The 26,285-nt window shown below is 40.1% G+C and overlaps 1 protein-coding gene across 10 annotated transcripts in view; it reads left to right on the top strand.

The window, feature by feature from the left end:
• CELF1 (CUGBP Elav-like family member 1) overlaps nucleotides 1-26,285 on the top strand; it is a 64,742-nt gene that overhangs the window by 13,304 nt on the left and 25,153 nt on the right. For 8 of the 10 annotated variants that reach the window (XM_080619425.1, XM_080619424.1, XM_080619421.1 and 5 more), the window contains exons 2-4: nucleotides 22,781-22,968; nucleotides 23,721-23,803; nucleotides 24,202-24,250. In XM_080619425.1, coding sequence (XP_080475551.1) covers nucleotides 22,791-22,968; nucleotides 23,721-23,803; nucleotides 24,202-24,250 — 310 coding nt within the window. In that variant the 5' untranslated portion in view covers nucleotides 22,781-22,790. Of the gene's footprint in view, nucleotides 1-5,345; nucleotides 5,387-14,354; nucleotides 14,447-22,780; nucleotides 22,969-23,720; nucleotides 23,804-24,201; nucleotides 24,251-26,285 lie in introns of those variants that run through there. The other 2 variants (XM_080619418.1, XM_080619426.1) reach the window with 2 other exon arrangements.

Raw genomic sequence — 26,285 nt, 5'->3', positions numbered from 1 at the left:
TCAAACCTGCTCAGGATTTTGTGTCCTGTTTGATTCTGATCTTTCAAAATTGGGACACCTCAAAATGATGTTCCCTCTGACACTGGCAGTAGATGCTGGAAATTATCATATGCGCTGTATCCACTTCTGGTATTTTAGGTGTAATAGTACAGAATAGCAATTGCAGTTGAGGATCTTTGTGAGGAGACCTGCAGTACATCTTTCTCCTTTTGGATTTGATTTTACTGTCTTTTGTACAGTGAAAAGAAAGAATTACCTTGATATCATTAAAAAAGACTTACTGTAACACTGTGCAAACTGTCTGCACAGGGATGATTTTCCCATTGACATTTTTTTACCTTGCCCTTAATGATGGGTAAGTGAAAGTGTTAGCGTTTGAATCTTGTGTCTGGGATGAATGAGGTTGTTAAAGTTCAGGTAGTGTTGTTGCTTCTAGAACTAAGCTTAGTGGTTAAGCTGAGAGTATTGTTTTCGTTCTCTACACCTCAATCTCGTACCCGAAAAGAATACAAAAACCTCTGTGCTACATTGCTACATTTGAGAGGTCTTCCTGTGGCGTGTACAGTATCCATAAAGCAAAACACGAATGTGTGCTTCCTGAGTATTTTGGATCCTCATTCAGAAAGTAAATGAAATGTGTTGGTATCTACCTTCTATATTTGCAACTCTTGAGGTATTTTGAGAGTCCCTTGATGCTATAATCTGTCATTAACAGCCAAATGCTTTGTGGAAACTTTTAATGAAGTTTTTTTTATTAGGTTTTCAGCTGAGATGCAGCTGTAACAATGTGATTATACTCTGGCTCTTACTGAATACATTCGGTCACTAGTTCTCAAAACACCGTTTTGCAAAGAAAATAAATAAATGATAATACTGTAAAACCAAAAACTCAGGACCATCAGGTGACTTGTCCAATGCTATTCAGTCCCATAGTTGGTCAGAGAATTGCTGGCTTCTAAGCTCTAGTCTCATGTTTTCAATAGTAGACCACAGGATTGTTTTGCATTCTCATAGTGTGTGTCTCTTGACACTTTCATTGTGGGTTGTAAGACTAACGATGGATCTTGGGAATGTTTAAGCTGGGCATGGAACAGATGTTGCAGATATGGTGTACATCCCAAATCTGAAGTATTTTATGATATCCTGGTTACAGTAAGTTTTAGCATGGCATTTACAATGTTTTCCTCTCTTGTTACCGTCTTAATCTGCAGTGGGCCCAAAATGCACCTCTTCTATTCATTCTGTTCTTACTATGTCTTAAGTTGAACAAACTTACATTCTGATAGTTGAACATGCTGTTGTAATTCAATCAATCTACTTACTAATTGTACAGATTGTCTGCTAATATGTATGTACATCAGTGCTTGTGCTGGCAGCAGTGAGGAAAACACTATTTGAAAGCTCTGTGCAAGTGAAGTGAGCAGTTGCAGTGACTGGGAGCTGTTGCCTTGCATTGAGTGGGTAGCTTCTGGTGCTGAGAGAAGTTTGGGTGATGTAAAGATTGCAGTAGAAGCAGCATGTTTCTTAGGTAAGGAAGTATGGCTGCTTCCTTCGTAAGGTTTTGGCACTAAAGGAGTTTCTTTTTGTCTTGCTGTCTCATAAGTAGCATTTACCAGAAACTGATGTAGTTTTTGTGGGTTGTGGCCTGAGCCCCTGCAGTAATTGAAACTTACCTGATTTGTACAGGCTTCTCCAGTTGAAATCTGACTTTCCTAGTGCACTTGCTCCTTCACTGTCTGATGCACTGTTACCTCCCTGATTCTTCCACAGAAATAGTTACTTTTATATTTCCAACTTTTTATTAGTGGCCATAGATGGTACTTTAAATTAAACTATGTAAATCCTCAGTGAGTCCAGACCGAATGTTGATTTATGTGAGAGACTGTTGACGCCAGGATATATCTGAGGTTGAGAGCTATGTGGTCTGTTTTATCTGTTAGCTTCCTTAATTGTCAGTGGTAATCTTGACATCCCACAAACATGAATTGCTGGAAAGTGTGATGAGAAATCAGAACTAACTGGTCTAGACAAGTGCTGACTGTGACAGTAATTTCATTGATCAGAATCCATTAAATGATCCAGTGTTCTCTTACAGATGGTCCTGGGTGTTGCTGAGACTGGATTTACAGGGCTCATATCCATCGTCAAGTACTTAGTGGCTAGAGGCACTTGCCTTTGTTACCAGCTACACTTCTATTTATATTATATTGCATACCAGAAGTTACAACTGTTTGCTCATCAGTGAGAGTGTATTTTATCCTGCTTAGATCTGGCAGGTCTAAGTGTTAAATCTATGTGTTAAACCTTTGTTTTTCTACATAAAATTGTTGGGTGGGGTCATACTTCCTCCCAGCTCTGTACAGAAGAAGGTGGAAGTGACATCTGTACTCAGATGCAACATTTTAGTCGCGGGCAACTTCAGGAAGGATCTTCTTTGCAGAAGCTGTGATGAGATGTCCCAGTTCACACCTGTAAATTGTTTTGCTGTCCCCACTAAGAACCTAGGCTCATGCACCTGTGAAAACAGTTCAGTGTCAGCATCTAATGTTGGAGTGGGGTGAATCTGCTGTTTGAAGAAATTCAGATTGGAGGGCTGGAGTACCTCCCGTATGAAGACAGGCTGAGAAAGTTTGGGCTGTTTAGCCTGCAAGAAGAGAAGCTGTGTGGCGACTTCATAGCAGCCTCCCAGTACCTGAAGGGGGCCTGTAAGGATGCTGGAGAGAGATTCTCCGTCAGGGACTGTAGCGATAGGACAAGGGGCAGTGGGGTCAAACTGAAACAGGGGGAGTTCAGGTTAAATGTAAGGAAGAAGTTCATTACTGTGAGGGTGGTGAGGCACTGCCACTGGTTGCCCAAGGAAATGGTAAATGCTCCATCCCTGTGTTCAAGACCAGATTGGACAGAGCCTTGGGTGACATGGTCTAACGTGAGGCATCCCTGCCGGTGGCAGGGAGTTGAAACTAGGTAACCTTAAGGCCCTTTTCAACCCAAATTGTTCTGTGATTATGTGCTGCACACATTGCTAGCAGCATGCCAGCTATATAAACCCTGATCTGAGGTATCCAAGTCCTGGTTTCTTCTCAGAAGAAACACAGATTTCAGGCTTTTGGCCTTTGGGACAGGTTTGCCTCATCAACTTAGATAAAGTATTCGGTGTATTTATGTTCTGCATGCAGTTAAATGAACCATGCTAAACCAGTTTTGTTTTGAGAAACATTTATGATTTAAGAGCATTCTCCCAGGCTTTCTATGGGTGGTTGTCAGATTTGCTGCTTGCATTTTAAAGTTTTTATTGTCCTGGATTTTGCCTTTGATTCAGTGAGGTGTATATTTTTTGCCAAAGGTATCCAAGAGTTACATGTTCCTCTGGCTACGTGAGCTGTACTTCTGGTTCCTTTGAAGTTTTTGAATTAATGCTCTAGAGTGTTCCATAGTTACCTGTGCAAAGGGCATATTCTTTTTAATGTTAAGAAGTTGTTTACCAGTATATTCCTAAGCATTTACAAGATCAGCTTTTTCTGAAAGCTGATTATCAAAGAAATATAATTTGGCATTTATGACAACTTCCATAGGGCTAAAATACCTGGCAAAGATTGGGTTTAAATGGAAGAAAACAACAATTTTGTGTTACATGATGTTTTGAAGCCAGGTCTATTTGCAGAAATCTGAGACCATTTCTTGGCCATAAACAAATATTCTTTAATTAAACTTCAAAAAGGCAAAGGAATGTGGGTGAGGTGGAAGGAGGTGTCCTCAGGTTACATATTTGCTTCAATCCCTACTAGGAGCGTTTTAATCCAGAGTGCTATTGTGAAAAGGAAAAAATAAGTTTGTTAAGTGTTCCCTGGCCAGTAGTCAGTTTGCACTAATGTTCTAGAGAAGAGGAATCCATAACTTTGAAAATTCATATTTCAGGTAATAGAGTTATTTTTCTCAGGATTCATGGATTTAATTTTTTTCTTGTTCTTATTAAGTATTATAAGAAAAAGATTTCCGTTGTTGTGATTAATTCCATGTGCCTTTAGAGGGTATAACACTTTATTAAATCATAGAATCATATCATAGCATAGTTAGGGTTGGAAAGGACCTTAAGATCGTCTAGTTCCAATCACCCTGCCATGGGCAGGGACGCCTCACGCTAGACTAGGTTACCCAAGGCTCTCTCCAACCTGGCCTTTGAACACTGCCAGGGATGGGGCATTTACCACTTCTCTGAGCAACCTGTTCCAATGCCTCAGCACCCTCACAGTAAAGAACTTCCTTATGTCTAACCTGAACTTAACTGAACAAATGGGGAAGAAATTAGAACAATTGCAAACTACTACAAAATAGCAATGAAAAATTCTCAAGAGATCTCCCTGTGGAAAAGAGGGCATTAGTACATGGGATAAATATCCAAGTATACTGCAATAAAAGTTAGGTGAGGATATGGATCACTTATCCACACTTCTCAAAGAAGATAGGACAGAAGTTACGAAGGGGCCTGCAAAGCAGTGAAATTGTGGGAACTCAGCCTTGTATAATACTTCTTGCAGACAGATGCAGTTTTTGGTTTGATAGCTATAGATGAGTGAACGGATGTGGATTTTCTGTAAAACACTGCTAGACGACCATGAGTCTAGTTTTGTGAACTAACCTAGCAGAAAGCAGAGAAGAAATTCTTTGAAAGATAACTAAAAATCCAAAGTTTGTATTTAAGTATCTGCTAGCTTGTGTTGTGGGGCCGTTTGAATCTGCAAAGAGAAGTCTGAAGCAGAGAGTAGTGTCACCTTCTTACGAGATGTTTGTACAGAAAATCTGTGATGTTCCTGGTTGATGATTTGCTGCAGATGTAGAAATAACACCTTTTTCCTTGTGGTGTTAGTTCTTTGTGTTCGCTAATTCAGAGCTTTCTCGTAAGTTTTCATCTTACATAAGAGTACCTGTCTGCAGGTTGTCATCTGTTAGTGCTGCTGCTGTCAGAAGAATGTAATACAGGAGTTTAGGGTTGTGGGGACTGCTGTTGGTAACTCTGCTTCTGTCATGACAGCCAAAAAGCCAGACGGGTAGGATAAGTCCACTGAATGTTATTAGGAAGCTACAAGGCTTCTGTTTTCAGGCATGTCATGTTTGCAGTTCTTTCCTTTGAGCCCTTTCATGTAGTCTTTATATTTTTGAAATGTGCAACTTCATTTTTCAGTCTAATGAGGGTTTTTACTACCTCTTGATGACTTCTTTTATTAGAAATACACTTTACTTTCACGGTCTTCAGCATTTTACAAGGTGGAGTTCATGTTGCAATGATTGTTACTATCTAATTTCAACTCCAGAGTACTCAATGTCTGTTTTTTCCTTCTCTGTTTTAGACTGAAGACTGGAACGGCTAGAGGAAAGTGCGTAGCTGCAGGTACGAACAGTTTGTATCCCTCAGTTATGTACTGGAGCTTCATTTCAAAGGTTTCGAGAAGGTGTTTTTACTTTCAGTGATGAAAGCAGTCATTTTCCACTGCAGTGAGCAGTGCTCCCTGAACCTGAAACTTCACACTTTCCTGCCTTTGTACTGCTGAAGGAGGTTGGGAGTGTTAACAGATTAAGACTGCAAGTACCAAGACAATAGGCTGCTTTAGCTCCATCTCTAATATAATAGTTCTAGAAACGTTACTAACTATAAAGTAGAAATGTGTGTTGTCTTAGCAATTTCTCGACCAGAGCAACTCTGAAGTACTCCGTAGTACCTGAAACACTAAAGGTGTGTGTTAGAGTAATGCCTCTTTTCATCTGAGACAGATTTGATTACAAATGTAGTCTGGTGTGAGAATCCTTGGAGCCAAATGTGAGGGTCTTATGGTGTAATTTTCTTAATGCCTGAAGTCCAGGAAGGGTGTGGTTTCATAAGACAGATGAGACAAGTCCCTCTTACTCTTACTTGGTTTCCAACTAACTGTGAGTAGTCCTGTTTTCTTTGCTTATGCTGCTTCTTGCAGTAGTTTGCATGGTAGACAAAATCAGCTTGACAACCCAATAAAAAGCTCTTTTGTGATTAAGTTGTTATTTCTGTGGTTTAGCAAGTTGGAACGAGTTGCTGTGTGGTCACAGGAGTACCAAAAGAATAGATCAGACTGTTTGTAGTTGTGCACCTGAAGCGTTTGTGTTCATTTCTGAGGACAAATGACCTGTAACTGCTGTGTTAAGTAACACTACCGTGCTCGAAATGGGGTGATTGTGGCTTGTCTGATGAATCACCTCTGCTATGGCAGAAATATTTAAGGTGTGCTTTAATCTGTACACAACCAGGGAGAGTAGAGTTTGATGCTGTCTTGTGGAAACACTTGTTTTCTTCTGTGGTGAAACATTTTCTACATTTTTCATAAATACATTGGAAAGAATATAGTCATGTCTATGTCAGAAAGTAAATCAAATTTGTCTTTAAAGTGCAGGATATCCTGTCTCTCCGTATGTTACTCATCAGGGTAGAAAGAGCTAAAGTTAGATTAAGAAATCCAGGGACACCTTCCTTTTCAGTGGGTTTTTAGGGAACTGGTGATTGATCTCTGTGTTTGGAAGTACCGGTTTGAGGGCATTGGTCTCGATGCATTGAGGGTGTTGCAAAACGCGCAACTTCTGTCTTGAATGACTAGTGATAGGTGCTTTGCCCTTCCTGCTCCTTTGCTGCTCCAGGAGGACCACACAGAAGATAGGAAAGAGAATACTGGTCATTATGTTTGTATTTTTGTCTGAAGAGTTTTTATCTTTTGAGACAGACTAATCTGTGATTAGACCTAGTTTTCAAACTGATGGGATCCTGCCAATTACAAAACACAGGTCCAAACCAATAGGTTTGGATTACTTAACAAAATAATCAAGTTATTTACATAGCAAAATAATCAACTTCTTATGGTTGCTGAAATTAAATCACAAAAACACTTCCATTAGGTGAAAGAGTTGTGGTTTCTCATCTTAAGAGCAACATGAAGTTAAATTCATCTGCCTTAATGTGAACACAGAAAGGTGTCCAAATGAAAGAGGATTGAGTGTTTTCTTGAACATCTGATAACGGTGTATAAAAATGCATGCATCCCAGTATGAAATGCCTCTTACAATGATTAATTCCATAAATTAATTCCACGGAGATATTTCAGAATAAAACTGATGGCATTCCACTTCTGGTCTGGTATAGAGAGTAAGATTGAGGAGTCAGCTTTGCTTCAAGATAAGGAATCAGTCAGCCTTTGAAAGACCTCTTGGTTTCATTCCCCACTTTTCTGATAGCTGCTATCTTTAAGCAGACAAGTTTTTGGTTACTCTGAGGCTCAGGATTGCTTCTTGGATTTGGAAATTTGTATGCCAGACTTTGCCAAAACAGATTAAATGTTACTCTTCTGTCAAGTATTTGAAGTGCTTTATGAGAATTGTGAGGTTCAAGACTGAGAAGCTCCTACCTCTGCGTGTATGTACCTCTTATCATATCCACATTCCCTGTGCTTATACTCTGCTGGAGGACAAAAATGCCTTTATACTGCTTAAATGCCCTGTGAATAGAGAGCACTCTAGTTTTCATATTGTTCTTAACTGCCTTGCCCCCCGCCTTTAGGGTGATCCTGTTGTTTTCCTGAAGGTAAAGTCTAATGAAAACACCATTGAGTCATATCTGCAGGAATGTTGTGTGATGAAGAATAGTAATTACATGGTTTTACCTGGAAGATGTCTGTGTTCAAATACGATTTCTGTAGGTCTGAGCCCCTTCTGACATGGTGGCATGGAAATGAAAATGGGCATTAAAACACTTGTAGATTTGTCTTAGAAGGAAATTGAGTGTTCTGCCATAAGTTAATTCTTTCTCAATACTTCTAAAGCCATTTATATCGTAGTAAAGTAAATGTAAATCTGTTTGGTTATAGATTTGTTTGTTTGGAGGGACTGTTCTGGATCAGAGTAGTGTTCTTCATTCTTTCTGGGCTTAGCTCTTTCTGAAGTCGAAATCTACTATAGTATCTAATCTAATGGTTATTTAGACTTTATTGAAGAGGAAATTTTTAGTAGGTATGGCTGTATTTTCTTAGCTGATGGTGGAAACTGAGGTATATCTTTCAGACTGGTTTTCTTTTGTATCTAGGGGCTAGGAAAGCTTAGATATATTTCTGAGACATACTCTCTGACATTTTGATTATGGTCCTGCATGTGTAGCTTGAAAGCTAGCTTGTTTCCTCTGCTAGTCTTTTCTACCTCACAGTGTATGTGGTAGATGGAATTGTTTGCCTTACCACGGTTACTACAACCCCTTCTATATTATGGACAGTACTGGAGCTATACCTTTGCAGCCTTGTGCCAAGAGCTAGGGGAAATCATGTTCTACGTTGATGTACTATGTGGAAAATTATTACTGCAGTGATTGCTATTTTTAACTGCGAAGTGTGCTCTCCTGGAGCTGTCTTGGCTGCATTTGAACTCTCTGCAGGTAACATGCAACAAAAAGTTTTCATTTGGATAAAATAAAAGGAAAGAGAAATAGTGAGTTTTTACTGTAGTATTATATAAACTGATTCTTATTTGTGTCTGGTACTATTAGAAACAATTTGAGGTTAAAGGACTCCTTAAAATGGCTTGCATGGCTGTTCTGATGGCTGCAAGGAGCAATAAGACTTGAGACTTGATGCTTTGTTTAGTCCAAAAGTTCCCCTGAAACTTAACAAGGGAAGGAAAAAGAAGACTATTATACTTTAGAAAGATTTATGAACATGTCTGACTGCTATTCTAAGACATTGCAGTAAGGAGAGGCTTTAAAATCATTTCATAATATGACGTTTGTTCCTTCAAGTTAAGATGGCATGTTACATTTCTTAAGTAAAAATGTAACTCTGTCCAGTTCTTAGGGTTCGCTTTATATATGCATGAGGTGTTTTGCTTGCAATAAACCTTAAAGGCATTTTTGATTCACTGTAGTTCTGCAGTAATGCAACAATCTTCATATGTGGTATTGTTCTGGAATTGTATAGCTATTCTGTAGTCTCCCCTGGGTCCAATATGCAACCACACAGCAATTCTCTGTGTAAATGCAGTTGTTTTGCCCATGGTAGTGCTTTGTGGCATGTTTGGCTTGCAGACAAGCAGCCTGTTCAGAGCTTTCCAGGACCCAGTGGATTTCCAGCTCCTTAGCAGAATAACTTCTGGCTCTGTTTCAGTGGCAGAAAGCTAACCTAAAAATGTGTAGTTGATTCTTTAAAAACCTCTCGGGCAAATACTGCTGAGGTGACAAAATGCTTGTTTTGGGTGCATCTTTCAGACTAAGTACAGATCTGTGTTTTCCTATAGTATAGGAAAAGACAGCAAAATACAGGCCTATTTGAAACCACAATTCTAGGTCTTGTGTTTGTATTTACAAAGTATTCTGTTCCATATAATTGCTTGCAGGGTTGTTTCTTACACAAATAGCTCAAATAGCTGAAGGTAAGCTTTGGGCCAGTCGTAAACCCCGTAATTTTTGTAAGCTGAGAGATGATATTTGGGGAGAGAAGGAGGGGAAAGGCTGTGTAAGCACATTGTACCTCTGCTTTCAGGGCATGATAACTTGCAAGCATTAGTATTCTTATTCTCTTCTACTGTAGATTTAAGTGTTGAAGTGCAAATGTGATTTGTCATCCACAGTCTCTGTGTCTCATGGTCTGAATTCAGGCAATAAACAAAAAAGGAAGTAGGGAGGGGGCAGGGGAAACCTCAGACCTTGCTGCTGCAGCCTTAGCTGTTCCATCCTGTCTGCTTTTAGTAGTTCTCTGTACTTTCACAGGATAGAAATGCATGTCCTTGCTTCTTGTACTCTCATTTCCTGCCTTGTCTCCTGTTCTGTGTCACACTGCTGCCATTATTTCCTCTTACCATTGTTGTGACAAAGCCACTTTTCCTCCTCAAGAACTTTTTTCTATCTACAGTGCCAAAGTGTCTGCTGGTCTTTCAGATCTCTTTTGGGTGCTTAAGATTTGCTCCTGCATGATATAAGTGGTGGTGTGTTCTAGCACTATGATAAGAAAAACTCAAAGTGCTTCTCAAACCATGCTGGAATGTTTGCAGATGTTGACAGAAAATAGTAATTTTTAACTGATATTTTCATTTGCAAACCTTCCCATAGAGCTTAAGCAGTACCCCGAATACGCATTGCTTACCTATTTACAAACCTGCACAACCTACAGATAGGATAAAAGGATTAAATCTTCTATAGGTTGTTTTGTTAGTTTTAACGCTTATATGTCTTCATAGAGTGAGGGAAAGAAACCTATATGCTTCTGCTTTAAAAGCAATTGTCCTGGGATTCATACATCAATGCTTCTTCCTCATATCAATTATTAATTGTAAAATGTCTTGCAAAGAGGGAAAAACATGTGATGATTCCTCCTTGTCTGTGAGTAGCTGAAATAAATTATTGTAGGTAGCCTGCATTAAGGCTTGTTCTTCTCTGTTCTACAAGTACAGATGCTCTAATAGGTTGTCGTGCATTTACTGCTCCGATTTCATGATTCGATTTTTTGGCAATTTGTTCATTTGCTTATTTGCTTCATGTCTAGTAACTTTCATACAGTATCTTCTCAGCCAGGCTTCCGCTGTCATCTCTGCATCACAGGAAGTTTTACTGTGTTGTGGGTTTTTGGTTTTGTTTTTAGTTCACTATTGCTACCAAGAAATAGCTGATAATGGTGATTTTCATCTCCCTCTCCATTCCCTTGGTCTGAAAAAAGCTGTAGAAATATGCAAGATAAAGAAACAAAATTTAGCTGGGAAACACAAGATTTTAACATACATTTCAGATCACTATTGTGAAGGTCACAGTTGGGAACTTTAAATACACAACTGAAGTCTAAAGCTAGCAAGAGAAACTATCTTTCATGATAAGGGAAAGACAACAATCCAGGTACCTCTTGTGTTATGTTTCTGTGAAGATTAATGAAAGTGTTTCATGTATTATTAAGAACAGGCATAATGAAAAGATAAACACCAAAGGAAAGATGGACTTTCTAAGAAAATATTATAATTTGAAGGTTTACTTACATGGACATCTCTTATTTATTTCACTGTGCTAATGTAGTAGACTGCTATCCTAATGCTGTGCAGGTCAAAGATGTTCCTACCAGAGCATTTGCTGATTTTCGGTGCTAATGTTTGTACTTGAAAATAGGGTAGGTGAATACTGGCTGCCTTTGGAAAAACCCAGGTAAATACTTACGAACATTGTCTGTCACTTTGTAAATGGCACTATTGCAAACTCTGATATTTGAAGTTCTTTGGAGTTTCTGCCTCTGTGTAAAAAAGAATTAAATAGATACAGGTTCTGGGAATAATAGTTGTGATTTATCTCAGAGTAATGCAAAAATATTTAAGTAACCTCAAACTGTAGGGCTTTAGAGGCTGTCAGCTTCCTTATTCCTTGTTGTCATAGGGTAATGAGAAATTTTATGACTGGAAAAGGGTATCTGAGGTTATCTTCAGGAGGTGGTTTCATTGCCAGTCTACTCCATTTCTTTCTCTTTGGTAATGCCTGTGCAAGTCTTTGTGTTATCATCACTGAAGTAGCAGCCACAGCTGCAGTGGCTGAGCAGCCGCCTGCTGCTCTGTTAGCTGACAGCTATGCACTGAGACAGTAAAACTCAGGGGGGCATCATGCAGCTGTTCTGCCCTAGAGAAGCAGGTCATTGTCTGCAGAGCTGTGGGGTCATCATATTACAGAATTCCAGTGCCCACAGCCCCATTAGTGTATTCATGTGTCCCCTCTCAGGCAAGCATAAGAAGGGACAGTATGTCAGAGAGAGCTGAGATGAAAATTGAAGAAGTTTGGATGCCAGTGTCCTAAAGTTTGTGAACTTCGTTCATCTGCTATAAGAGGGAGATAAATCTGCTATAAAAATGATAAATCAGCTGCTCCTGAGTTCTTGTTGGACATCCTGTTACTAGGAGTTATTGGCAGAGCAGATCTTGTTGCAGTTATTTCTCAGATTTGAAGAGATGTTATAATGTATTTCCTGGTAGGTAGTAGGTAAGCTCTCATATTGCAGAGCTACTGTCTGCCATTTGGTGTAAGTTGTCCTCAGGACTGAGCCAGATATTGTATATATAAGAGATAGAATTCATTCAGCAGTTATATAGTGGCATATTAAAATCAATTGCATGGCATTTTAAAAAGAGGGGAAAGTGTGGTTTCTCTCTGTGCTGTGGCATTTCCTGTAACAAGTCCAGGGGTGTGGGTTTGGGGTTTTTTGTTGTGTGGTTTTGGAAGGGTGGTGGGTTTGCTGTTACTTACTAAAGCAATTGAATATAGTGCTGATAACAGCTGAGTGTTTCTAATTAAGAGTTGCCTAGTATGTGTACAGGTCAGTTCTTGAGTACTTTTAACAGGACATCTCTTTTTTTTTTTTTCCTGATGCTTTTTGTTTTGTCCTAACACAAATGCATGCTCTTTGGCTTGTTCCAGACCTATCTTTGCCAGTCATAAAGGCTAGTAATCTGTGGTGTTTGTTTTCACCACAGAACTGACTCAGTGGTCTCTCAGACTCTGTTTTCAGCTGAGGAGAACCAAACTTGCTGTGGTTTGTCTGGTAGCCTCTGATGGGTCTCTTCCAAGTACTTGTCCAGTCTGTTCTTGCACTCGTTTAAGTTTGTTGTATCTGCTCTATCCTGCCAACAAGGAGTTCCAAAAATCAACTCTTAATATGAAATGCCATTATTTTCCTTCTCAGAGGAATGCTGTTGTATCAGTCATTAAGATTCTGGGGTTTTAGCTGTCATTTGAAGAGTGAGATTCACAATGTTAGCTGCTTAAGAAGGTAATAGCTACAGAACCTTTTACAGTTGATTTGTGCATTCATTTCTTTGCTTGTTGTTTGAAATAGAAGTAGGAGGGACACCTAAACTGGTCAGATAAATAAGCATGTGGCAGTCAAAGCAGAAATGTTTGGCATCGTGTTCTTATGTGGATAATGCTGTAGATACAAGTCTTCCTTACTTGTTCGTGTGTTACATTAAGGTCAAAGATGTTTCTATCAGCATATAGCTGATTCCTGGACTTGACTTTTGCACTTCCAGCAAAGTGATTGCTTAAGGTCACTGGCCAGTGTAAAGACCTGGTGCTCTAGACTACTTTGGTGCCCTTTGAAGTGCCTTTGCAGTAATGCATGCAGCACCCGGAACAAACAAGAGGAACTGGATGCCGTTGCACAGTCTGTGCTGTAATGCAAAAGTATTTTCATTAATAGAAATAATAGGTATCTGCTACAGAGAGCTCAGGTGGGTTTTTAGTGGCCTGTTTTTAAAGGAAACAACGCACAAGACTTACACTGTCATTCTTTCCTGAAAACTTTTTAATCCACTGTTCCTGTTCAGATAAATTTATCAGAGCAGTAAATGTGTCAAGGCATTAAAATCCTAATTATTTAGCATTAAGTCAGGGCAAGGTCAAAACAGAACATTCGGGTCTTGCCCTTGTCCATCGGTATCCAGGTAGCTCTGAAATACTCTGGCTATTGGCTATGGTATAGCTAAACAGGCAGAAGTCACTGAAGGATCTTGAGACTCATTGGATTTATTGTAAGGAGGTAAGACACATCCATGGGAACAGCTTTCTTTAGTATGTATTGGCAGATTGGTGTTCAGTGTTACCTCTCTAGTGTTTAGGTTTATTGCATAGCAAACAGTATTCTCCTTTCTTCATGTCCCAGGAAAGCATCAGCACATCCTGGTTTGGGTGTGTGACATTTGGAAACTGAGGAGCTACGGGGGAAGTAGCTTGGTTTTTTGTGTCAGTTTGGTGCAGAGCTGAAACACAGAGCCTTCTCTTCTGCCACAGAAAGCAGTGCCTCTCTGAAACAGCATGTTCAAGCAGTAGGTCTTTTCTGACCAGCTTAGTTAAGAACCCCTTCATATGATGTCTTCCATATATATTTTCACATGAAGTTTTGGCACTGGGTATCTTGATTTAGAAAGGTAGAAAGTTCTGACTAAAGAACTTGAGAGCTGCCACAGCGGACACAGTCTGGTTTGTGGTTTCCTTCTGATAATGCCTAGTACTATGTACATTAGACAAATGGGTCTAAAATCTTAATAATTATTGATTAGTCTGTATTTAAAGCTCAGGTTACTTCCTAATGTTCCTTTGTAATGTTAGCTAGAAGGTGGCAGTTCTTATGTGCAGTATTTTGATGCATATAGCAATCTTTTGATAAGCTCAAAGTTGTTATTTTTTGCAGACTTTGGTACAAAGTTTTATGTCCTTTTCTAGAAAATTATCATAATTCCCTCATTTTATAAAATAGGGTTTATGTAACTTATTTTTAATCATTTGTCTTTACTATTAAAAAGAAGGGTACATTTAGCTGCCATTTTATTTTTGCCTTTCTTAGAGTGCTTAGGCAGAGAAGACATCATCCTGTAAGCCAGAGGGAAAGGTGACTTGCTGCTTCATCTGCTGGCTGGAAGTCTTGAGATTCTCCAGGTTGGAATTCATTCCTTTTGGATTAATTGGAGTAGAAGTTGCACCCTCTAAGCCAGCAAAGTAGGTCAAAAATATATCGATACACCTCATTCTTGTTGCGGAAACATTTTGAGGAAGGAGAGGAAAAAAGCTAAGTTTAAGCTATTCTTAGAATAAAATTTACTTACCTGATCTGTGAAAATCCCTCTAGGTCTGGAGGGATTAAATGCTCTCAAATAAATGCATAAGAGAGAACACTGTGGAACTTCGCTGTTTCTATCCTTTTTCTTCACCTGGGTACTTCTACAAAAACTTCATATAAATAAAAATGGATTTCAGTTAATTCAGTCCAAATTGTAGGGAGCCCCAAAATTCACGTATCTTAATGATAAATTCAGCATTCTGAATGTGTCAGATTTGTGTACCCACAGTGCATAACTGTCGTGGACATTGGCAAAGGAAGAAATTGCCATTTGGCAATTAGGTGGAGGCTTTTTGTACCCAGTGAGGCATGGGGAGACAGTTTGGATTTCAACATGGGCAGAAAATGTTCTGACCACAGGCTTGCTTGATCAGCAGTGAAACAACAGAATATTGACAAATACTCACTGGATTTTGATGCATGTAACTTAGGGGTTATCTGTTCAAAACCAAAACTGCAATTCAGCAACACTGTAGGGATCTGGATATGCACAGATAATCCAAGGGGAAGTTTATTCTAGGACCTGTCTCCTTCAGAGCTTCACAGTGTCTGATTTCCCCATAGCCTGCATCCTTTCGCATCGCTTGCTCTCACCATCCCAGTAGTCCCTCAGCTTCAGATTTGTGTATGTTGTCTGAAGTTCAGACTGTATCAAATGAAAAATAGTATTATCTTTAGCTTTCAGAGTTATGTCCTCATTGAAATGACCAAGGCTTTCTTAGGAAAGAAAATACAACACAGGATTTTGGGGTTTGTGGTTTGTTTTTTGGTTTGGGTTTTCTTTTTTAGATTTTATGCCCCAGGATGTGATGTAATTCTGTAAACTTAAAAGCAAAACTTTTAGCATTTATACTCTACAGTCTGAGGAGCATATATAGGAGTAGATTCTGCAGCTTAATTTAGGACTTCAGAAGCATAAAAAGAAAGATTTAATCTGTAGTATGTAGAAGTTTTTAATGTTCATGTTGTCAGATTAGCACCACGTTTAAATGTGTAGCTACAATCCATAGAGCTTGGAATTTCAGACATTGTTTCTATTATCCTTTGAATAGAAACAGTCAAAGAATGGATCTGGAAGCCAGCAGGAATTTGACATCTGAGCAAAAAATAAGTGTGTTTAGCTCTCTTACTTTTCTTTCTTGTTTTGTGAGGAAAGGCTGGGATGACTTTTGTGGGTTTTATAATTCCAAAGAAATGTTGCTTCCTTCTTTAATTCTCTGTGCAGTAGTGAAATACCATCTTTTTCCACTCTTTGCAAGAGTGAAAAACTCCTTTTCACAAGTGAATTCTGCAGGTCTTTTAGTTCCGCTAGTTTGATGCCTTCAACTATGTAACGTTAAAACAAACCTGGTTATAAAGTAGTGTTTTGTCACTAAAACTGCTATCATTAGTGCAGAAGTATGGTACCCTGAGGCACTGAATCTTGGCTAGCATACCTTCAGGTAATTATTCACCGTTACCCCAAACTGTACATAACAGCATGTGAAATTTTTGGCACTGCCATTAAAGTGAGCACATAAAAGGAGAAATTAAGAATAAGAAGAATTAAAAATTACTATGTAGCAGGATAGTTGCACAAAACTAATATTTTTATTATCAAGCCTGTAGACTGAATTTGACATGGAGTGTTATCACAGTGCCTGAGCTTGAAGTTGGAGTTCTGAACTGACCTGGAGTTCTCTCTTAACGGAACAAGCAGATATGACTTCCATTTTGAGGAACAGAGATATGAGGAAAGGGGTGTGTATAAGATCATAATAACTTAGTGATTTTCTTCACTAATCAATCTAACTAATTGATTCACTAATCAAACTAGCTAATCAATCTCAGTAACCTCTTTAAAACCCATTTTCTAGAGGGTCTGTTGCCAGCATCATCTTTCATCAGACCTACAGTGGGCATGGCTGCTGGCGTATTTTACTGGCTGCTTAAAAACTAAAAGATGACCAGAAGGAATGAATTCTGGTCTTCACAGTTAGGTTCAGAATTTAGGGTGTTGGTCTATAGATCTGTGTGAACAGTGGCAAGAACACTGCTACATCTTCTGCTGTCCTAATAATGTGAATCTGAAGTGTTTCTCTGTGGACTCATTTGAGACAAATCTACCAAGTGGGCTCCAGGCTTAGTTTAACGTTTGAATATGATGTGTTTTACACAACATGGCATTTTTCAAGTGAGAAGGCTGTAAGATATGTCTGAAGGTAGATAGGAATAATTTCCTGAAAGCTAGTAATTTGACCTCTGTTCCTTAGTGGTTATTTGCATGCTCTTAACCGTGGTGCTTAGCAGATAGCTTACACCTTTTTCATTAAAGTTTCTTGTATTTAAAACATGGTAAGAGCATGTGTAAATCAGTTACTGTTGAATATCTGATGTATGATGACTGGAGCGTTGAGATGGAAGAATAGAGGCTCTTCAGGAAGGACAGCCAGGAAAGATGAGGAGGGGGTGTCACCCTCTGTGTCAGTGACGAGCTGGAGTAAATGGAGCTCTGCCTAGGGATGGATGAAGAGCCAACCAAGAGCTTATGGGTCAGGCTTGAAGGGACAGGTGACATAGTGGGGGTCTGCTACAGGCCACCCAACCAGGAAGACTGAGTGGATGGAGGCCTCATGTTCATAAGCCCTGGTAATCATGGGGAGACTTTAACCATCCTGGTTATCTGTTGGAGGGACAGCACAGCAGGGCATAAACAATCCAGGAGGTTTCTGGAATGTGTTGATAATAACTTCATTCTCCAAGTGTTAGAGGAGCCACCAAGGAGAGGGGCTGTGCTACACCTTGTTCTCACCAGGAAGGAGGGGCTGGTGGCGAATGTAAAGCTTGAGAACAGCCTTGTCTGCAGTGACCATGAAATGGTGGAGTTCAAGATCCTTAGGGCGACGAGGAGGGTATGAAGCAAGCTTGGTACCCAAGACTTCATGAGAGCAGACTTTGGCCCTATCTGCTTGGTAGAGTACTACGGAATAAGGCCCTAGAGGGAAGACGGGCCCAGGAAACCTGGTTGGTATTAAACAGTCACCTCTGCCAAGCTTGGGAGCAATGCATCCCAATAAAGAGGAGGCTGCGGAAGAACGCCAGGAGACCTGCGTGGATGAACAAAGTAGCTCCTGGACAAATTCCAGCGCAAAATGGAAGCCTATTTCCTTTTTGTGGAAGAGAGTGGAAGCAAGGACAGGTAACCTGGGAGGAATACAGAGAAACTATGGCCTTAAGCTCCCTTCCATCCCAAACCATTCTATAATTCTGTGATGTGTGCTAAATTCATGTCTTCTCTTACTTTGCAGTAACATGCAGATCTTTTTATGTTACCAGGCCTAACTCCTTTTAATAACCTTTTAATCAAACCCACTATAGGCAGAAGATCAGAAATGTTTCTGGTTTGGGTTTGTTTTGTTTCTTTTCAGAGGCTGGAAACAGTTCTTTATGAAAAAAATAACTGACATGGTGTAACTGTGCAAGTGTAAAGCAAGCTATATATACTGGCCAGCCTAAATAACTGCAGGTACATGTTGCAGTCGTGGACAGACAAGAAAGAAGTAATTGCAGCTGCCTCAGCATGCATTCCTTGATGCTTTTAAGAGTTTATTTTGTGGTTATATTAACTGTATATGTAAGGCTCATCTGGATTCATGTTGGACTTGAATTCCTGATCCCTCCTGGAGTGTTCGGGCACACCCAGCTGCCTCTGCAGCACTTGATCCCTGCAGTCAAATATTTCTGCATCTCCTAATGATTCCTGTATTAGTCAGATTATCTCCCCAGTCATTTGGTATTGGAGAGTTAACAAGAGGTGTGTAATGTAAATACATCTCACAGTTCCTTGAACAACATGTTACTCCTGTTATAAGATGAAGCAGCTGATGTAGAATCATAGAATAGCTAGGGTTGAAAAGGACCTGAAGATCATCTAGTTCCAACCCTCCTGCCATGGGCAGGAACGCCTCACACTAGACCAGGTTGCTCCAAGCCCTGTCCACCCTGGCCTTGACCACTGCATGGCATGGAACATTTGCCACTTCTCTGGGCAACCTGTGCCAGTGCCTCACCCTCACAGTAAAGAACTTCTTCCTTATATCTAACCTGAACTTCCGCTGTTTAAGTTTGAACTCACCACTCCTTGTCCTATCACTACAGTCCCTAATGAAGAGTCCCTCTCCAGCATCCTTGTAGGCCCCCTTCAGATACTGGAAGGCTGCTATGAGGTCTCCACGCAGCCTTCTCTTCTCCAGGCTGAGCAGCCCCAACTTTCTCAGCCTATCTTCATACAGGAGGTGCTCCAGCCCCTGATCATCCTCATGGCCTCCTCTGGACTTGTTCTGGCAGCCCCATGTCCTTATGCTGAGGACACCAGAACGTGTTCTGATCGGTGTTTTCAAAGATTATAAGTTTTCAACAAATGACTGAGTTTTTTGCCCTTTATCACCTATAGGCTCTGTATATCTCTGGATTTATAGATGCATGGTAGGCAAAGCATTATTTCCAGAACAATGTATGTTTTGCTTCCATAAAGGAGTAGGTTTTGATGTTCTATGGTAGTTTTAAATAATTAAATCTTCTTAGTTGTGATTGTTTTGGCAGGTTCAGAGAACCAGGTAGCATTCTCCCTAGAAGTTAGGAGAGTATCAAAAACAGTGCACAAGGTAAAAAGAGTAAAATCGGCCATTGGAAATGTTGATGGTGAAGGAACTTCTTGGCTTCACACCTTAATTTTGTTAGTTATGGGAAGCATCAGTAAACTTCAGGGCCTTGGACTGCCTTTTTTGGGAGGCAAGGAGTTAGCTGGGGATGGAAAGACTGTAGTTTGTATTCTTTCTGCTCTGTTACCCATCGCTATCTTCATGGATCTGACACTCTGTTTATCTGACAGTGCACTCAGTACTGCTTCGCCAGGGAAAATTGCACAAAACAAGCCCAGCGCATCAGCACTTTCATTGTGTATTAAGCTGAGCCTCCCTTCACATGGTCACATCCCCTTTTTAATCTGGGATTCCATGTCCCTTTCCCAGTCCAGCCTTGTTTCTGTGGTGTCTATTGCTGGTCTCCCCGAGCTTCTGTTTCTGTGGTTTGAGTGTTTTTTTGTGTGGCTGAGTGTTAAGACCTGCAGGACTTTTGGAAGTGGCGTTGTTTGGGGGTTAGGCAATACACTGATTTAGTGTTAGTAGTTTGTCACAAACTGAGGTGATGGCTGCGTTCAAGTTGGATTTCCTCCCAGAGATGATGGTGGACCATTGCTCATTGAATGCCAGCCCTGTGTAAGTATTTCTGTCTTCATGTCTAAGTTTATAACTGAAGTGATAGTTGGAATTGCTGTCTCTGGAGCCTCTGTTGTTCGATGAACTCCCCTTGTGGGGAATGACATGGAGGAAAGAGGTAGGAGAGCCTGCAGCTTGTTTTCTTGAAGAAATCCTACCAAGTATTGACAGTTGATGTTGGATCCTGCAGAGGAGGAAAAATGATCTTTACAAGTTTGGGGATGAGGGCTAAGGAGGAGTAAAGCTCTTTGGCAGTATTGTTTATAGTGTGCTACAGGTGCTGATGTTATAAAATTAGTTATTTAAATCAGTAGTTGGGAGAACAGCTTCTATTCTTCCCTATTCATGACTCCAGACTAGACCTTTTAACTAGGAATGAAAGATTCCTTGAATACTGTAGAGGTCATGTTAAGAGTTGCCCAATTAATAAGAGCCATGCTAAGCTCTTGCAGCTACCCATGGCATAGAAGACAGGACTGAAGATTATTGTTGGAAGAGGGTAAACGTTTCCAGTTGTTTTTCTTTGTAAAAGGTATTGTTTGCCTTGACTGTTTGGAGATGTGCTCACCCTTTCTGAGTGGAAAGGTAGAGGGGAGTAGAACGATTTATGATTTCCTTTCCTTCTAGTAAGAAGCTTTGTTGCTTTTGATCTCAGGGGAGACCTTATAAATCTTTGAGTACCCAAAGGGAGCCTACAAAAAATCTGGAGAGGGACTTTTTACAACGGCTTGTAGGGACAGGACAAGGAGGAAGGGCTTCAAGCTGAAAAAGGATAGATTTAGATCAGATACTGGAAAAAAATTCTTCCCTGTGAGGGTGCTGAGGCGCTGGCACAGGTTGACCTGAGAAGCTGTGGCTGCCCCATCCCTGGCAGTGTTCAAGGCCAGGTTGAATGGGGCTTGGAGCAACCTGGTCTGGTGGAAGGTGTCCCTGCCCGTGGCAGGGGGTTGGAACTGGATGAGTTTCAGGTCCCTTCAAACCCAAACCATTCTGTGATTCTATGTCTGTTCTTACAGCTACAAAATTATGAGCTTTCCCTGGCATCAGTCCTTCCTTAGGCTCTGAACATCAGCATATGGAGGGGGGAAATTAACTAAATGTTACCTGGTTTGGAAATCTTGTTTTACTGAATTTTTTAAATTCTGTTCAATGGGGGAATATGATTGCAGATGGACAGTGAGCAGAACACTGTTTAATGTGTTAATAAGCCATTCAACACCTATCTTTAAAGTTAAAAAAGCAGTGATGAAGAGAGCTGAGTGCTGTAGAAGAAGGCCACCTGTATTCTTCAACGAAGAGACTAGGGGCAGTGGCAATCATTGTGTGGTTACTGTTCCACTTGCCCCACGTCCCTTCTAGACTATGCAGGGACTGGTCAGCAATTCTAAACTACTAATCACTATAGCTACAATAGGATGTCGTTACAGTCAGTCTTGCACAGAGAGAGGTCCTGTGGTATACTAGACTGTGACAACTGATAACAAGACCTCACATTGCACTTGCTGAACAATGAGGGGTCAATACAGGGAGTAGTGTGTGATTGTCAACAAGCTGTGTGGAATATAACACAGTTTTATAATAGGCTGTAAACTGTTCATACAGTTAGAGCTAATGCCTTGAAGCCTATTGAAGATTACCATACTCTAAACTTCTGTATTGTTGTAGTCCAAGAAATGACTTTTTTTTCCTATGTTAACACCCTGCCATTACTCAACTTGATTCAGTGTGTGGCTGGCTATAGATTGTCCAATTCCAACCTCTTCACATACAACCTAAGTCTGACTTTGCTTGCAAATATTGCTGAAAGCTCCCTAGTTTCACAAAGAGCTATTGCTTGGTAGAACTTTAAAGAAATTTCTCCTCTGTTCAGTTGTACCTGTTTCTCTGTGTTAAGATGGATCTTCTCCCTGGGAAATAGTTCCAGATAGTCACATTTAAAAACAATGAAGAAAATATTATCCTCTCATTTTCAGTGGTTACTGGTAACTTCAGTGATCTGTGGGTAAACTGAGTCCAGGTTCCTTCCTGTTCTGGTTTGTTTTTCATGTAAAAATATACATGGTTCAACTAGTGATACTTTTTTTTAGTCATCTGAACAGATTTATGTTCTGAATCCCAGATATTGACTACAGATAGAAACAAGCTTTAAGAGAAGTTTTGAACAGCTGTGTGGAGAGTGCTTGGTTTCCAAGTACACACCTTGCCAATGAACGTGAATGTGATTGTCCTGTGTTTGGCTGGAATAAGAGTTAATTTTCTTCCTAGTAGCTGGTGCAATGCTGTGTTTTGGCTTTAGTCTGAGAATAATGCTGATAGCACACCTTAAAGAAGCCAGGAGGGAGCACAGCAAGGACAGCTGATCCAAACTAGCCAGAGGGGTATTCCATACTCTAGAACATCATGCTCAGGATATAAACTGCACGGAGTTAGCTAGAAAGGATGAATAGCTGCTCAGGATAGGCTGGGTATCAGTCAGTGGGTGGTGAGCAATTGTATTGTGCATCAGTTGTGTTTTCTGACTTTTTATTTCTTGCTTGTTATTGTTCCCTATTATTATTATCAGTATTGTTATTGGTGGTATTATTTCTATTGTAAATTATTAAACTGTTCTTATCTCAGCCCATGGGTTGTACATTCTTCTGACTTTCCTCCCCAAGCAGCTGTGTGGTACTTACTTGCCAGCTGGGTTTAAACCATGACAGTGGTGTTTTTGAATATTCTGTGGTATGCGTGACTGGGAATATGCAGGAGTCTCTTTATATGTATATTTTAATCATGTACATTTATATATGTTTAGAAATCAATATTTTAATCTCACTGTAAGCATGCTTCTAGCTGCAGCAACATCTAAAATCTGCAGAAGGATACAAACCAGAAACTCATTCTTGATTTCCATAGCGCAAAGAAAATGAATGGCACACTGGATCACCCAGACCAACCTGATCTAGATGCTATCAAGATGTTTGTGGGACAGGTCCCACGGAGCTGGTGTGAGAAGGATCTAAGAGAACTTTTTGAACAGTATGGTGCTGTCTATGAAATCAATGTCTTGAGGGACAGGAGCCAAAACCCTCCTCAGAGCAAAGGTGAGAACTTCTGTACTTGAGATGAGTGTTAGCTGCTTTCATGTAGTTAGTCTTAGTTGTTTAAGTTCATTAGCTTATTCAAACATCCCTGTGAGGAGCTTTATGTGACCAGGTGTCCATGATAGCCCAGGCTTTTATAGTCTTAAGCCTGTGTGTCTGATTATATTTGAACTGCTGTCCAGCCATTAAGTGATCGGGATGCTTGAAAAGTATGGATTATAATTGCAAAACAGAACATAAAATTAATACTGTGTTGCTCCAGATCATCTTTGTGATGCTACAATATAGTGAAAATGTTGCTGGAAGCATCACAGTTTCAGATAAAATATAAAATTGAGGTCTTAGTCATTTGTGTGTCATCAAATACTTGTGTGCATTAAATACTAACTAAATGCTGTACCTGGATTTGCAGTTCAGTTACATGCAATATCTTATTTCTTATGAGACTAGGTAAATTTTTGGTACTAGCGTATAATTGTTGAGTTTGATAATGGAAGTAGCCAACAATTCTTTGGCAAATGTATCTAAACATTTGTTCTAATAGTGTATTGGTGATGTTGAGTCAGTTCTGAATATATCCTATTTCACTGCACTTAGTAACTGCTTAAAGAAGATTTCTATCAGTAGTACCACCAGGTTTCAATGTCTAACCTCTTCTACTTGTCCTAAGTTTTGCACTGGAAGGATAGAGGTGGGACTCGCATGTCAAGATTCCTAGTTCTGTCTTGGCTAAAATCTTGTTTCCATTGCAGGGTGCTGTTTTGTTACATTTTATACCCGTAAAGCTGCACTAGAAGCACAGAATGCTCTTCACAACATGAAGATCCTCCCAGGGGTAAGAGAAGAGCCATGCTTTCTTCACAACTCTGTTTTTCTGAGCTCTCGCACCACTGATGTACAAACATACATTATCTTGCCTTCAAATAATGTTTTAAAAGAACTATTCAAAAGAGCAATGTCATGAGAGTTATATGATAACAGATCTTAAGGGAATTTGTGAGCGTTTTGTAGTGAAGTGGGTGGGCATGGCTCCTATAATACTCTCCAAGGAGGAATGATGGCATATCCTAAAGAAAGCTTTTCTTTCTTCTAGAAATCTGTGTATTGTTACATATGCATTTCTGTAGAGGTAGTTTAGGCCTTCTTCCTCTTTTTTCCACAATTCATATGGGATGTATTTTACAGAGTATAAAGTGAATGTATCTAGGATTAAATAATCTTTTTACATTTCAGATGCACCATCCTATCCAGATGAAACCAGCTGACAGTGAAAAGAGTAATGGTAAGTTTTAGTATAGTCTCAATTAGGTGGCATCATTTGCAACAATAGGGAAGCTTGAGGATTTTCCTGTTGTTAACAGCTTCTGATGAAGTCCTCTTGAATTGGAGACAAAAAAAAGCTGTGTTTTTAATATAATAGAATAAATGATGTCTTTAAAATTCCATGACTCAGTATCTCCCACTGCTGCTGCTTGTGGTAGAACCACATTGTCAGTAAGGAAAACATCCAGTAAGTTCTTCTTTGTACGAAGGTGGTTTAAATATGTGTTGGGGACGTGGGCAGTGGGATTGAGTGCACTCCTCAACAAGCTTGTGGGTGACACCAAGCTGAGTGCTGTGGCTGATACACTAAAGGGAAGAGATGCCATCCAGAGGGACCCTGACAGGCTAGAGAGCTGGGCCCGTGTGAACCTTATGAAGTTCCACAAGGCCGAGTGCAAGGTCCTGCACTTGGGTCAGGGCATTCACAAACATGAATGCATTCTTGGTGATGAGTGGATTGACAGCAGCCCTGTGGACGAGGACGTGGGGTATTGGTGGATGAACAACTGAATATAAGCGAGCAGTGTGCACTTGCAGCCCACCAAGTCAGTCATATCCTGGTCTACATCAAAAGAAGGGCTGACATGTCAAGGGAGGTGATTCTTCTGCTTTACTCCACTCATGAGACACCACCTGGAGGACTGTGTTCAGCTCTGGGGCCCCCAGCATAAGAAAGACATGGACTTGAGAAGGTCGATAGGAGATCTGTGAAGGTAATCAGAGGGCTGAAGCATTTTCTCTAGGAAGACAGGCTGAGAGAGGTGAGGTTGTTCAGCCTGGAGAAGAGAAGGCTCAGGAGAGACCTTACAGGAGCCTTCCAATACCTAAAGGGGGCCTACAGGAAAGATGTGGAGGAATTCTTTATCAAAGAGTGTAGTGATAGGATGGGGGGTAGCAATATTAAACTGAAATAGCATAGATTTAGATTAGATATTAGGAAGAAGTTCTTCACTGTGAGAGTGGTGAGGCACTGGAATAGGTTGCCCAGAGAAGTTGTTGCTGCCTCATCTCTGGCAGTGTGCAAGGCCAGGTTGAATGGGGCTTGGAGCAACCTGGTCTAGTGGAATGTGACCCTGCCTGTGACAGGGGGTTGGAACTGGATGATCTTCAAGTCCTTTCCACCCCAAGCGGTTCTATGATTCTGTGAAATCTAGAAATGCTTTGTCAGGTGCTTGACCAATTTGAAGCAAGGCCTGTTGCATCTAGGGTGGGGGTCAAAACTTATTGTAGTTTACAAGGGAGATTGAAAATTCACCACTTTTTCAGTAGAGAAAAAAAACTGTGAATATTTCTGCACATTGGCCATTTCAGATGGATTAAGACATTTAGCATCTACCATTGGCTAAATGATCATTTTTCCATGCAGTTCCGTTATAACTTTATAGATGTACATGCTCAAATGATTGTGTGTTCATATAAATTGTTGCAAGATAAGCAAAGAAAGTGTTTAACATCTTGTAGTTTCAGCCTTTCTAGGCTTAGCTGAATTTGTTCATTTGCCATAGTTAATATAAGATTAGCATTGCATCACAGAGAATACAATCCTGGCTCCAGAAAACTTACATGTTAAGATAATTGAGAACAGAAGATGGGATATATGGGTAACATCTAGTAGGAGTAATACCATCTGCACCTTCCTCTGTGTGTATACAGAATACGTTTCTGTGTAAATGTATCTAGAAAGGAGTAATTCTTTTCAATTATTGTTGGAAGGAGAACAGAATAGGTTCTTTAAATTAAAACTGATCTTGCATCTCACACATACCCACACACACCCACACACACACAAATATCCTGGGAAAAAAAATGGAAAGAGGAAAAAAGGATTTAATGGAATTTTAGGGTGACAGTTCTGAGGCTATTATGTAATTACATGAGTTTTAGTAAATGGTGTAGGTGAAAATGTAAATTGGAAAGCATCAGTTAAAGTATTTTAACTTGTCATTAATAAAAGGGATTCTGGGTCTCTTGAACTAAAATGGATGGCAGAAAGT

This window comes from Psittacula echo (assembly GCF_963264785.1).
Source record: "Psittacula echo genome assembly, chromosome: 5".
Taxonomy (NCBI): domain Eukaryota; kingdom Metazoa; phylum Chordata; class Aves; order Psittaciformes; family Psittacidae; genus Psittacula; species Psittacula echo.
Note: the sequence above shows the minus strand (reverse complement) of the source record. Positions and strands in the feature narration are given on the sequence as shown.